At 40.2% G+C, this 13,050-nt stretch overlaps 1 protein-coding gene across 1 annotated transcript in view; it reads left to right on the top strand.

The window, feature by feature from the left end:
* The window catches only part of NEK11 (NIMA related kinase 11), a 226,080-nt gene that overhangs the window by 100,061 nt on the left and 112,969 nt on the right, over window positions 1-13,050 (top strand). The window contains exon 13 of the mRNA XM_058553246.1: window positions 1,724-1,838. Within this exon, the coding sequence (XP_058409229.1) occupies window positions 1,724-1,838 (115 nt within the window). The remainder of the gene's footprint in view (window positions 1-1,723; window positions 1,839-13,050) is intronic.

Raw genomic sequence — 13,050 nt, 5'->3', positions numbered from 1 at the left:
AAATATAAGAAAGAAACTGGATTAATCAGATGCAAGAGGCTAAAGAAAAACTTGATAAAGAAGGAGAAAAGGAAGGATGAGGAAAATGTTCCTGTCTTTGCCCTTATATGCATATTTATGATTTATCATTTCTTCCTGATCTCACTGGGGCTCTGTTCTCTATTTCTTGTTCCTTCTCTCTTGCCAGCTGAAGCAAACCACTTTATTTTTCGAAATCAATTGTAGGAGATAGAATCAGAGTAAGGGGAGAAAATGGGCTGGCTCTGTTACCTCTTAAACATGTCATAAAAATTCTCTGAGGCATTTAGGAGAATGGCTTGTTCTGTTTTTCAGACCCTAACTGACAGGCCCTTTTATTTTGGCAGGGATTTTCTGCTTGGCTGAATTTGGGCTTTGAAATCTTGAAGCATAGTTGAATGTGGAATCATCTTAGGCACCGTTTCTTTAAAGGACGGTAGATTAAAAACAACTAGATACCATAATACACACAACGAGCGCAGTCTTTCTTCCATCCTGTATGTATACATGTGTAGTTGTGATGGTGCCAAAATTAGGTTTCTGTGAAAAGTGCGTAGCAGATCAGGTCTCCATACGTGAAATAGTAATGGAGATGGAAGATCAGATCAAGTCCTTCTCTTTCTAAGAGAAGCAATTATAACAATTCTATCTGTTCTCTTCAAAGAGAACCTCAGCAAATCAAAGTCAATTGGGAGTCCAAATACTTATTTTCCAATAATTTCTGAAGTACATGTAAAAATGCATTTCATGCAGTCTCTGTTCTTTGTTCTTAAAGTTCTCTCTGTGCTGTCAGTGATCCTTTGAAATTTGGAACCAATTTCACCTCCTGCAACAATTATTATACAGTATAAAAAATGGACTTAAAAATATTTTATGACTGTATTTTCACAAATGCCACACCACAGTGTGGCACAGCTTTGTTTTACTTATTCATTTAAGATTAATTTGAACTTTCCTTTCTGTTTTTAATAAGAAGACATTCTTGTAATAGTTCTCCATGAAAGCCATTTATCAAGGAAAATAGGTCAATTCAGCATTAGCTCTAGGTTGCAAACACACACACAAAAAATACCTGAAAAAAAAGGCAAAATGATTTGTTGAAATACCTATTGATACATTTGGGAAGTTTAACTTTTATTTTTTTGAAGTGTAAATTCTCTCATGTGGCCTCTTAGATCTCTTTCTTTTAGGAAATTGGAATTCATAGAATCACAGAACTTTTAAAGCTAGAAGAGAACTTGGAAGTCATCCAGGGCAACACCTCTGATTTTGAGATAAGGAAACTGAGCGGAGCTGGACTAGAATGAAATGTGTGATACCCAGGGTGCAAAATTGAAGGAGGTATTCATCCTCAGCTGCCGAGCCATCCTGCCCTTCTTGAGCCTGAAAGAGAGAACGTCCTTCAGTTATGCACCCTGAGCATTCCGCCTGCCTCGCCCTAGTCACCGCCCTGAAACTGAGGCCATGAAACTGAGGCCATGAGAGGCTAAATGCTTTGCCCAAGGTCCCCTGTCAAGTTGATTCAAGGCTGTTTCTCATATCCCAAGCTGCCTTCTTGAAATTTGAAAATGTTATCATGTTTAAGGGAGAGGATTAGGTAGGCTTTTGTTTCTAAATAGTCTTCTAAACAAGAATATTGTTTCGTTTGTGGTAATGCTGTTTCCTTCTACCAGCTTCTCATGAATTGTTAATTACCTTCCACAAGGAATTTGATGACTCGACTTCAGAGAACCTGCCTGAGTCTCAGCCCGTTCCTTCCCCGGACCTCAGCACACTTGAGTCAAGTGTAGAGGACACCATAGCTGACCCTGGAGATCATGGTATGAGTTTGCATCAATATTCAGAAGGGTGCTCTCAGCTGACACACAGGTTGATGTGGCTGACTGACCAGTATGCCTGGCTGGCCTCTGAGAGAAGCCTTGGATGTATGTGGCCACCTTCCATCTTTGCCAGAGCTGGCCTGTGACCAGGATGAAAAGCAGAGAAGCCAAGGGGTTTGCCTGTCCTCTCCTATCTTCTTTGTAATAGTGAAGAGGAGTTGGAAATTCTGACCAGGCAATGGACCTCCTCTTCTGCATGAGTTAAATAATATCATCATTAACCTGTCTTTGGAACAGTGTAGGACTATGAATGCTCTGAAGTACTATTTCCTTCTTCTATAAATAGTTTCCCTGGCCCTTGTAGGGGAGGAAGAACTGTTCTCCTACCTTTTAGAGTCTTCTGGCTACTGTAAGAATTAAATTGTCATGAGACAGAATAACAGGAGAAAAGCAGAGTTTAATAAGATGTATACATGGGGGAAACCCAGGAAAACTGAGTAACTTGCCAAAATGGCTGAAGCCACCACTTTAAATACCATCTTCAGCTAAAGACAAAAGAGGATGTTGGGGGTAGTGGTTTTGGAATTCAGAGGGGAGGAAGGCAATTCACATGGAGCTAGAAAAGCAAATGTTTGGTAAACAAATGTTTGCTGTGCCACACAGAGACAATGAAACATGGAAATGACTTTGATCAAATGGGTCTTGCTAGGTTCCTCCCTGTCTACCTCATCTAGTTCATAATTATACTATAGTTATCTATGGTGATAGCTCCTTCCTGGAACAGGCCTTCTATCTTAAATTCTTTTAGGCACTTAGGGGGAAGGTCAAAGTTTCTTTTGGAGTCTTTTGTTCTTAAAAATAATCAAGCCAAAGAGACACATTTTAGGGTGGCAAATTCTCATCCCCCACACCATCATAAATTTAAAGTAAAGAAATGAAGTTGGGCTTTGGAAAACCAGTTATATAGATGTGCAATCATTGCCAGAAAAGAAAGTGCTTGGAGCAGTCACCCAAGTGGGGGAGATACGTCATAGCCTAATGGTTAAAAACATGAGTTTTGGAGTATAAAAGCTGGCTCTATCAGGGAAGCCTCTGGCAGCTTAATCTCTCTAGGTCTTGGTTTCCTTATCCATGAAACAAGAATAATACCTCCTTTAAGGGTGGTTGTGAAAAGCAAATGAGACTAGGCATGTGATGTGCTTTTAGCTCAGTGCCCAGCACACGGTAAGAGCCAAAGAAAGGGAAGCAGTTTATGACCCTGAGGGGGATGGTTATGAACGTAGGAGCCTTCTCAGTCTTATACCACTCTCCCCAGTGCCTAGGACAAAGTGCCAGGAGCGTTGTGGGCACTCAATAAATATTTATTGAATGAATGAATGAGTGGATGAATAAATGAATGAATGACGTTAGTCAGGACCTCTGAGAAACAGATGCCAAATCGAGACTAAAAGTACAAGGATATTATTAGGGGAAGTGTCTGCAGGAAAGGAATTAGGAAAGGAGCTGGAAAAGGCCGAGAGAATCATCAGACCATGTTTCAAGTCTTATTCCAAGTGAGAGGAGAGAAGGTTCGGTGGAGGTGTACTAGTCTGCTAGGCAGACAGAGGCAGCCAAGACATCAGGAGGTCCTTAAACAAAGTTAGTCATCAGAGGCCTGCCTTAGCATCCCTGATGCACTCTTGCAGTGTCCCATGGGGAGGCGTAGCAGCCTCTGAGAGAATGTGGGGATAGATTTCAGAACACAGCAGCTGGGGCCCTTGGCCAATTACACTCCGTGTAGTTGGAGGTCTTGGAGGTGCATCCTCATCGCTACATAATGGTATAACAACTCTCTTTGGCAGTAGTTGAGTTCTCTTTCCAAACTAAGAATGAAGGTAGTGAAACTTGGGTGGGCTGGTCATCTTAGCCCAAATTTGCATTGTGTCTTCCTGATAGAGCTGTTAGAGCCTGTGCTGCCTCCTTCAGCTGTAAGGAAACTAGCAACCGAAGCTCTTCAGGTTGGCATCTGCCAACTTTAAAAATGGTGTTGTGGAAGCCATCTGGTAACAGGTGTTATTGACAAACAAATATTTATATCAGAGTGGATTTGCATCTTAGACTCTCTTTGGGTATTTCTTTAATATATAATTTGGTGTTTTCCAAAGGTAAAATTTGGAGGCATAGAAATGCCCATGGCCCTTTCTTTCCAAGAATCTAAAACTGAGAGTTAGGCCACTGAGTGGCACCTGATATGGATGGCTTGTGCTCTGCTGGAGGGCAGAGCCATTGCTAATATAGAGAAGAAGCCCCAGGATAGGATATTGAGTGGGTGGTCTAGGATCAAGAAGTCTGGGCCCAGCTTCTGGGTTTCAAATAGGAAAAGTACTTATTATTCATTTCATAGATGGGAAGCCAAAGACATTAAGTAATTTGCTCAGGGATTCTAAAGCTCCTGCTTTCTAGTGCGGCACTCTTTTCATTTCCCCCAAAGTGTATGTATTTGCAGGTGGTGGGTAGGAGCAATAGATTTGCAAGAAACAGAAAAACATGTCAAGTGAATTGACAGAGAGTCTTTGTGTGTCTCTATGCTAATTTTTGTGAACTGTAGTAGCCAAATTACTCCTAAGCTAGCCCTGACCAGAGGTGCCAGCTGCTACCGGGAGACTCAAGCTGGTGTCCTCCTCACCTCTCCCTTTGTCTTTTGTCGTGGAGGTCAGTATGGTAGACTTTGTATTGATTTACCAGCCAAACTGGCAATGGGCCAACCTGCTCCTTTGACTACCTTGTTCATGCTATAAGGAAACACCACTCACATCTCCAGAATAAGCTGTAAGATCCAAAAAACAGTAGTTTTAGTTGGGCCAAATGCCTTGTAAAATACTTTAAGCATTTGTCTTATTTTTTTGTCTCTATAAATCCATATTTTCTAAACTCTATTCTATTTTAAATATTAAATTGAAAGGGATACTTACAACTATAAAAATGTAACCTTTGGATTGATGATTGGTTAGAATGGTGGGCAACTTACAAGATGATTAGTGATCACATAGCTTAATCATGAAATTTTGAGATATGAGACTTTAATTTGTTGATGAACTCTGAAGTGGTTAATTACTTTCCCCATTCTCTTTGCCTTTTAGAAGATTGACTCCAAACTTTCAGCACCCAGAGGAAGTTTTTATTTGTTTATTTTTTATCTAGCATGTATATGTAATATAAAATTACTCAGTCATTTTTTTTAAGCTCCTGTACCAAATGTTTAATCAGTCTTTGATGTTGAATTGGAAAATTCCCTCTGGGATGTGAGGAGCTAGTTGCAGAGAAAGAAGACAGGGTAAGACGTTATTTACATTAGATATGCATTTAGTTGACTACAGCTGATTTAATCTAGCCAAAGTCATGGGTAACCATTATAATCAAATGAGAAAGCACAACCGGAACATTAAAGAAATTATCCCAATTTAACTTCTTTTATGTAATACTGATGATTTCTTGCACATAAATATTTGCCAGGAACTTCCTTGCACTCTACCCTTATTTTCAGCAACTCACAGCTGAGTTTCAGAATAGTGTTTCTTGCAAAGCTGGAATAGCCTGATACTTGTGGGCCCTGGGCCCACCCAGAGCATGGCTCTCAACCCAGCTGTTCAGATTGCAGAAGCTGCACTGGTGTAGGCATTGGTGGCTCGCCCAGAGCCCTACCAGCTCTCACCTCTTTATTGTCTTTTCAGCCACTCTTTGAGGAACTCCTGAGCCCCTTCCCTGTGACCTCAAGGGAGTTGTACTTTGCTTGCCCATAGGGGGTCCGCATGCCCTTTTCAGTTGTGGGCTGCTCTGTGACTTATGGTGTCATCTCTTCCCGTTAAGTGTCCAAGTGGAAATAAAGTGATTTGAACTCTGCTAGACAATGATATATTTTTATTGTTTTAATTAAAAAAAAGAAAATTTTAATTGACTCTGAAATTCCACTTCTAGATAGTTACCTAAGAGAAATGAAAGCATGTCTACAAGAAGATCTGTGCACAAATGTTCTTAGCAGTTTTATTCATAGTACCAAAACTTAGAAACAAATCAAGTATCAATCAACAGGTGAGTGGATAAACAAACTTGTAGTTTATCCATGCAATGTAATACTTCTTGGTAATGAAAAGGAACAAACTGTCAATACACACAACAATATGAATGAATATTAAAAACATTGTGATGAGTGAAAGAAGCCACAAACGAAAGGGTTCATATTGAATGATTCTATTTCTATGAAGTTCTAGAATCAGCAGCACTTATTTATAGTGATAGAAATGAGGCCAGTAGTTGCCTGGGGGTCGCGGTATTGGGAATTGACTCCAAAAGGGCGCAAGGGAACCTTTTGTGGTGATGGAAAAGTTCAATATCTTGATTGTGCTGATGGTTACCCAGATGTATGTGTTTGTCAAAACTCATTGAACTCTGTACTTTAAATGAGTGCATTTTACTGTCTATAAATTATACTTCAATAAAGTTGATTAATAAAAAAACATTGATAAGATGGTCAGAAAAAAAAAGAAAGGAAAAAGAAAACATTATGAGTAATGTCCATCAGTCTGTGTTTTAGCTGATGAATAGCTGAGAGAGATTTGGGTGAAGTTGTGGAGATGGAAAGCAACTGAGAGGATCTCTAGATATTACTTGGGACACAAAGTCCTTAGTCCATAAAATGATCATGGGGTTTTCTTCTAATGTCAGCTGAACAACATTGTCTTCCACAAGGATTGTTGACAGTCTTGGGGTCTTCTCTCAGGAGGAAAATAGGCTATTTAAAGATCAGGGGCTGGGATTCCTTAGCTCCTCTCTTCTGTCTTTATAGTCGGAGGGCTCATGTGGAGTGTCAGGGAACCCATACCAGCAGATCTGAAAGGACCTAGTACCCGCTAAAGCAGCCTGAGCATAATGGAACAAAAGGTAATAGCCCAGACTCCAAAACCCAACCTGAGACAGAGAAGCTGGTGGAGCTGCCCGGCTCATTAGCCCTTAGGAAAGAAGACCAAGTGCGGGGGGTCACTTCCATGTTCCTAGATCTTGCATCTCTTCCAGACTTTAGATGTCTTAAAGACTTAATGTATAAATATAAATTGATGGTTTTATTTCATATTTGTCGCATATTCCACTGAGTTACATTGGTGTTTCCACCCGACTCATGTTTACTCCCAGGAATAAAGGCTCCTGCAGTCACTCTCTAGATTTCTGAGCTCTAGAGGTAATGAGAATGAATCTAATATTGACTGAAGATGTGCCCATTCTCCACGCTGAGGCATGTTTAATAATTCAGAGTGTTCCTTCCTCATGACAAGCTGGGTAGGTGCCTCTAACTGAAATTTAAAAGATTATACCCAATTTGAAAAATTAAAGTGGGTGCAGAATAACTCCTGCCCCCAACCAGCCACTTTACTATTGTGTCCTAAGCAGACATAATAGAAATGAGGAAAATCAGTCTCCAGAACATCAGTTATGAAAATCTGCACCCATGGACCTCTCAAAATATGTTTTTCACCTGGGAAAGTGGTATGTGATCCCATGGTCCATCCTTTAGCTAAATATCAATTAGACAGTAGTTATTAAACTAAGGTACCTGCTGGTAGGGCAGGGAGCTCCTTAAGTGGCCTTGCTTGGCCTATAATGGTTCAGGTTTGGAATCAATCAGTCAAGCAGAAAGTTAAATAAGCATTAATCATGGCTTTAAGGTAGGATCAACACAAATATAATAGACTGAAACCTCATATAATGTGTGCTTCAGACAGCGTTTTGGACATGCCATGGTATGGTTTCCTTTAATTGTTAAAATTATTTTCTATGCATGCGAGTTTCACAGTTGTGCTTAGGGCTCATGCGGCCTCCAGCTGGAGGGCATCGCTGTGATGCCCAAAGGAAGATAAGTTGCCTTAGAAAACAAATACAGCTGCATGGGATAGTATCTGCTTCCAATCACATAAGCATCTTTGATTCATTTGCTAATGTTTTGTTGAAATGATTAAAATATTTGGCTTTGGTGTTTAGGCCAGACTTTAATTTATGTATTTGTGATAGCATTTAAATTTGTCCTCTCTGATCTTTGTAAAAGGACTTTCTGTTTTGTTTTGTTGCCGTGAGGGCCACATCAGTATCAGCCACCTCCTAGATTCACTTGTCAAACTCTTTCATTTTTTGAAGTGAAATAACACATCTCCAGAAAAAAACAAAAAACAAAACCTTTCTGGCAAGGAACTGTGGCAGCAGTATCTAATACCTTTTGTCACTCATGACTAATAGCATTTTTTACCAACTGCTCTTTTTCTCTTGCTTCTAAAAAAAAAATTCAAAATAGAAAAATAGGGATCCTACAAAAAGATCCAAAATGATTGTTATGTTTCAAAGTAGTATGTCTATGTGTGAGCAGTATAATGAATTTGACTTATTCTTGAAAAGTCAATTTTCCTGCGTCTGTCTGCAGAAGGTGTGTTGGTGATGTTGCCAGCATTTACAGCTCACCAGTTGGACTTGTCTCTGAGGTTGCAGGACAGGTTCTTCATAAATTCATCTTACTCTTCTGTGCGTTGGTGTCCACATGTAAGAATACATTTCTATGAATGTGCGGTGTAAATCTACACACCCAGCTTCACAGCTAACCTTGATCGTCCTTTCCTGCTAACCCCTTGACTTGTTTAGGTTTCTTTTTCTGGCCATGGCTTCTTTAAATTATTAATGGGAGTTTCTTCTTACTATTAAAGATTAGATAGCTAAGTACATATTTGTAGTTGAGTTTAAGATGCCTACAATCCTTCACTGCATTTTGCACCTGAGTGTTTGGGGTTGTGGAGATCAAAGTGATTTTACCCTTTTTATAGCTCAGATTAATTTTCTGTTTTAAATCTAGGAAAAATGAACAAACTCAATTCCTCCTCCTAACTAACTCCACATGGCCTCTTTTCCTGGCTTCAAATAGCTTAGAATTAAATTAACTCCCTTCCTTCCTTCTACCCTCCACCTCCCCACAACCCCATTTTAAGATACAATAATATGACAATTTGCATAAGCAGTTGCTTATGAACATATGGTCTCTCGTTATATATTTGGCCTCCTTTTATTTGTGAGACTACATATTTTGAACAAGAGTATCCTTTGTGTGCTTATGGCACCCTGGATGAGAAATTTTAATGGTATACGCGAGAGGGCTAGAAAGTGACTACTGGTTAAGAAAAAGCATGTTTTGGAAAAAAATTTTTTAATGTTTCCCTTGGCCCTATTAGGTGTATGTTATTGACAAGGAGACTGGGTCAGTGCCCCCACTGTGCAAACATGTTCACAGGCCACCTTCGCACCTGTTCCCAGGAACTCCATCATTGTTTGAAGCCATCTTGTTGTCATTCCATATCTCACCTCGTTACTCTCAGTAAATCGTACTCCTACAATCATTGATCTCTCAGCTCAGAATTCTACCTGATAGGCATCATGGTAAAAGTGTGTGCTTCCTGTTATATTGGCTGTATTCATTGCTTCAGATTTGCTGGCGTCTCTGAGAGGCGCTCGCAGCATAGGAGTGTGTCGCAGCACAGCAGCTCAGAGCTAGTAAGCCAGCTCCTTGCTACTCAAAGCGTGGCCGAGGACCGGCGTCACTAGCACCCTGAGAGCTTGCTAGAAGAGCAGAATCTCAGCTCCCGTCCTAGACTTACTGCATCAGCAGATGCATTTTTAACAGAATCTCAGTGATTTGTATGCACATTAAGGTTTGAAAAGCACTGAGCTAGACTCTGCGTTCAGTGAGAGCATGGCCCACGTCTGTCTTGGTCACCATTTTATTCCCACCTGCTGACACAGTGAGTAGCTTGGAGTTGATGCTTGGTAAATATTTTTTGAATGAATGACTAAACCTAGGGAAAAAACCCTATAGAGAACACTAATGCTTTTTGTCATAAACAGCATACATTTCTTGCAGGGATTAATTAGGTTGGAGAAACAGTAGAATAGCAAGTTGCCAGGAGAGGCTAATTTGTGTGCGTACTTTTTCTCTTTCTTCTTAAGGGAGATGGCAATCTAATTTTACCAGATGGATAACAGAAAGATGAAAAATAAAGGAGGAGTTTTGGAGATATGGGAATAGAAATCATCCGTGCATGACTTTTGAGTCCCTTAGCCATTGCCTCTTTATAGATAGCCCTATGGTTAAATAATATCTTATGTAAGCCACTAACAGTGCAAAAATGTGGTTTCTTCTTCTGCAATAACCATAGGACAGTATGTAGTTTAGTAGAAGTGGGCACATTACCATAAGGTAATCCGCCCAGACTCCTTCGCGTATTTGCTAAGTGTATACATTAATGAAAACAAAGAGGTTTAATGAGTATAGTCTGTGTCACAGATGCACACTTGTCTCTTTTGTTTGCATCAGCTTAGTCTCCCCATGAAATCCGTGACAGCACTTTAGATATGACAGAGCATGAGCAAGTACTGGTTGGTGGATTACTGTTCATTTTTTAATAACAGGCTTGGTAGGACCTCTATGTGAAGAGACATTTTAGTGGTTGTGTTGGCTGCATCCTCTGGGAAGGAAATACAAAGACAGAGTTAGAAGTACAAGAGCTGTAGTGAGGGTAACGTCTATTGAAAGAAAACTGGGAGTGGGATCGGGAGTAGGCAGAGAGAGTCTTCAGACTGTGCTGTGGGTCTGACATCTATGAAAGGCAAGCAGGAAGGAAGGAGGAGTGGGTAGGAAGAGCCTCAGACTTCACTGGAGCTCTGAGACAGCCTCAGTCAGCCCAATGGGGAGTGCTGGGTCAAAGATTTCCCGTAGAGGAATCCCACATTGGGCCAAAATGCTGTGCCCTACTATGCCCACCAGCTCAAATGCTCAGCAGATCCTCAAATGCTGCAGCTGGAGGCTGTCGGCTCACTGCATGCCTTGCAGCTAATCTGCAAGTTCTTGGAAGTAGATCTGAGAGGCACCCCTCCATAGATGCCACAGTGGTTCATTTGAGTCATTCCATATACTTGAGATGAATAAAATAGTATTTGGATAAACAGTCTGTAATTCAATACTTTTCTCTAACTTAGAGTAACCTTACCTCCAATATGTTCAAAGTAAAAATGACTAAAACTCTTGGAATATCCATAGACATTTCACAAAAGTCTACTAGACTGGAAGCCACTGGTGTACTTGAAACAGATTTGGAGCCAGACCTTGTCTTTTTCCCACTTCTGCTATTTACCAGTTGTGTGAACTTGGGCAAAAAAGTTAGTATTTCCAAGGCTCAGCTTTCTGAATTGTATACTGGGAATAATAATAATACCCAAGTTTGGGGGGATTAGTGAGGAATAAATTAGATGGTACACAAAGAGCTTAGCACAGTACATGAAACACGGAAAGTGCGCAACAATCTCTTACTAAAAAAATACAATGTCAAAGCAAGTTGCAATGTTTTCTCAAGTTCCACATAAAACCTTTGAATTGGTGATGAATAATATTTTAACCACCTAAGAGACCTTCTGATTATAGCTTATAAGTACCTTCACTATATGAATTATGTATAATTTGGAATATAATACTTTTATTTGTTATAGTTTTTGCATTTATGAGAAATATAAAATTACTCAGGCTGCTTAGTTCCCCTTATCAAATTATGGTCTTAATGATGTCCATCTGGACCAGTTAGTTTTGCACCAAGAAAAATTATCCTCTTTGTCAAGACTGTAGACAGCTCCCAGAATCAAAGCCCAGTCCCTTCAGATGTGTATGTCCTCCTGCTGGTGGGTCAGAGGTGCCACTGTTAGACCCTGAAGTAGAACCTGGGACAAAGTTCTTTCTTTAAAAGATGCTCCTTTGCCAGCCATCCCGAGCCCATAAATTGGCAGCTAAAATTTCCAGCTATTTTCTCTAAATACATTGTAAATGTAAATATATTTTGTGCTAAGGAGCATAATAAGGGCAAGAATATACATTAGTTTTTCCACTGTAGTTTCATTTGGGATTTAGGCCAAACTCAGTAGATTAAAATATAGAACTTGGTAGGCATAACTACGACTTTTGCAATGGAAATATTTAGGTAATGCATGCAGTTATTTTAATGGAACTCTGCTTTGGGTTTGTAGTGAAATCAGGGAGTTTGTCTGATCATAGGGATTTGTTCTTTTTTCTACCTTGGAGGCTGTATGTATAAGTGACCTCCTGGTTTTAGACAAGTTGCTGTGAATTCTTTCTATTATTTTCCCTTTCGTTAGAATATAAAGAAATTTCAGCAGGCTGCTTTCCATAGCATAGATTTCTAAGATAGGGAAAAGTCTGTGCTCATTTCAAATGAGCATATGATTTTGCCTCCCTTAGGGCTGCACATGGAATTAGAATATTCCAGATATGATTTTACGCACATAGTTAAATCATTTGATTCTTACCACAAATCTGGTGTGATAGACAGGCCATATTTATCTTAAAGAAGGGCATGCCCTAGAAGTGACTTAGCGGCTTATTCAAACAGTATTTTTTGACTACTGTATGTTGTAAATAGCTATAAAAAGTCTTCAGAAATTTTCTGAAATTTGTAAAAGTTTTTCTTAAAATAAAAATTAATTGGAGCAGATTCTAGATTATCCTAATAATAATATAATTCCCACTCCCTTTTTTAAGTGGGAGAGAATAGTGGGAATTGTAGTCAAAGGGCCAGTATTGGGTCTTATATCTTGTATCTTGGGTCTGCCTGTAGAGTGGGTTATGCCTGTGATGTCATTTATCTTCTCAAGGTGGGGGAAGGTTTGCAATGGCTGAATGTGACCCTCCACTTTGAGGGACCAGAGCTCAGGCTTGTCCATACTCAGGAGTGAGCAGGTCTTAATGGTCTGAGTCAGGCTGCCTCAAACAAAGAGGCTGAGGTGGCCACCTGGCTCCTCAAGGTGACTTTGCCTGTATCTGTTCTGGGTTCAGTCTTTCCAGTTGAGCTGCTTATCAAAATCCCTTATGGATTCTTGGGGCTCATTGTATACATTTCCTTCCAATATCGTGTTCAGTGATAGCAAGCGGGTAGCTTGAAATCAGCTATGGTGAGAGTATTTACACCAGGGAAACTGGCAAATGCTACTAATCATGGCTTCCTTCTCCCCAAGAGCCAGTTGTTAAACATTTACCAGCACAGCGCTGGCAGAGCCCCACCCGCAGTGCTTCTGATTCAGTAGGTCTGGGATGGAGCCCAAGAATTTGCATTTCTAACAAGTTCCCTGGTGCTGCTGCTGCTGCTGA

The sequence above is a fragment of the Diceros bicornis genome, chromosome 2 (genome assembly GCF_020826845.1).
Source record: "Diceros bicornis minor isolate mBicDic1 chromosome 2, mDicBic1.mat.cur, whole genome shotgun sequence".
Classification (NCBI taxonomy): Eukaryota; Metazoa; Chordata; class Mammalia; order Perissodactyla; family Rhinocerotidae; genus Diceros; species Diceros bicornis.
Note: the sequence above shows the minus strand (reverse complement) of the source record. Positions and strands in the feature narration are given on the sequence as shown.